Genomic DNA, 1,501 nt, shown 5'->3' with positions numbered 1-1,501 from the left:
AAATCCTTCACCCTGGATAGGACGCGAGTCAATCGCAAGTAGCTTATCTATTCAAATAATGAGGTAATTTCCGACAGCTTAGGTATATGAAAATTTTGAAGGCAAAGAATTTTGTCAAAAGAACAACGAAATATCTACAACGAACTGTAATCAAATACTTAATCTACTCAATAATTTTTTCCATTCCTATCGTATCTGGCAGTCCGTCGGTTTCGACGACGAGGATTCCAGCTGATCCGATCAACGGAACAGCCTACTTGTGAAATTAACATGCAAGCGGCTGAGCACTCCACAGACACGCATTCCCTTAGTCCTCAGGGAGATTCAGCCGACGCAGAATGTGTCAAGGCTGGCCCTTTGAAATACAGGTACTACACATTTTTGCCAGCTGAGTGGATTGGAGCAACATGAAATAAAGTGTCTGCCTCGAGGACACAACGCACCAGCGGGAATCGAACTCAAGACATTCCGATTGTGATCCGAATATCCAAAGTACTAAGCCATGCACCTTCACTTTCCTATCATATAAAAGGAGGTAAAAATATTATAAATCTTTATTGTACGTTAACCCCAACAAATTACAATAAAAATTGCTAATGTATCGATTATAGTCATCGTATCGATTGTACTGTTAGAAGATGCCTAAAATTGCGGATAAAAATTACATCAGTAGTGTTACATTATATATTTATGACTTTAACAAACCAGAACCAAATTAAAACAGCCGAAAATAGAACTAACTAATCGATAATAAGTCTCTGTAGCAACTGCAGCTATTGCTATACTGGAGCATTAAACAACAACACTGAGTTGCTTACATATGTGTAATACAAACATTCGTTTGACATCCACTAGAATCCAATAGGAAACATACAGATTGTAGAAAACTAAAATATTCGTAAACTAGAATATTCATAAGGGCCGGACTAGTGCGTGACCTAGCCTGGTAACCAGGTTAGGTCATACACTAGTCTGATCTTTATGATCAATTGAGAGGTCGCAAAATTTGAATCGTCAGGAGAAAATATTTATTTTATCGATCCAAAAGTAGGAGTGAAGAGGAAGGTCGACTTCAGTGAAATTTTGAACTCAGAACGTATAGCGGAGAAACTAAAATTCTGTTCAATATCTTGTCCTGAGCTCAACGATGTAGGTTAATTTATCTCCGTTTCTCATCCAATAAATTGTCTTTCTACTACAGGCACAAGGCCTGAAATTTGTTAAGTGGGGGGGGGGGCTATTCGATTACATCGATCGCCAGTACTCAACTGGTACTTATTTTATTGACCCCAGAATGATGAAAGATAATGTCAACTCCAACAGAATTTGAACTCAGAACGTAAATGCCACTAAATACTTTTTCCAACGTGCTAAGCATTCAGCCAGCTTGCAGCCTTAATATTTTTTTCAAACATAGGCGTAAGGCTTGAAATTTTGAAGGGGAGGGTCAATCGATTACATCGACTCCAGCGCTCGCCGGGCGAAATTCTTAGCGGTATTT

At 38.8% G+C, this 1,501-nt stretch overlaps 1 protein-coding gene across 1 annotated transcript in view; it reads right to left on the bottom strand.

Moving 5' to 3' along the window:
* LOC106869061 (solute carrier family 35 member F4) overlaps positions 1-1,501 on the bottom strand; it is an 87,046-nt gene that overhangs the window by 14,816 nt on the left and 70,729 nt on the right. Inside the window, exon 6 of the mRNA XM_052970968.1 lies at positions 583-642. Coding sequence (XP_052826928.1) covers positions 583-642 — 60 coding nt within the window. The remainder of the gene's footprint in view (positions 1-582; positions 643-1,501) is intronic.

This window comes from Octopus bimaculoides, chromosome 10 (genome assembly GCF_001194135.2).
Source record: "Octopus bimaculoides isolate UCB-OBI-ISO-001 chromosome 10, ASM119413v2, whole genome shotgun sequence".
Lineage (NCBI taxonomy): Eukaryota > Metazoa > Mollusca > Cephalopoda > Octopoda > Octopodidae > Octopus > Octopus bimaculoides.
This window is presented reverse-complemented; position numbering and strand designations above follow the sequence as displayed.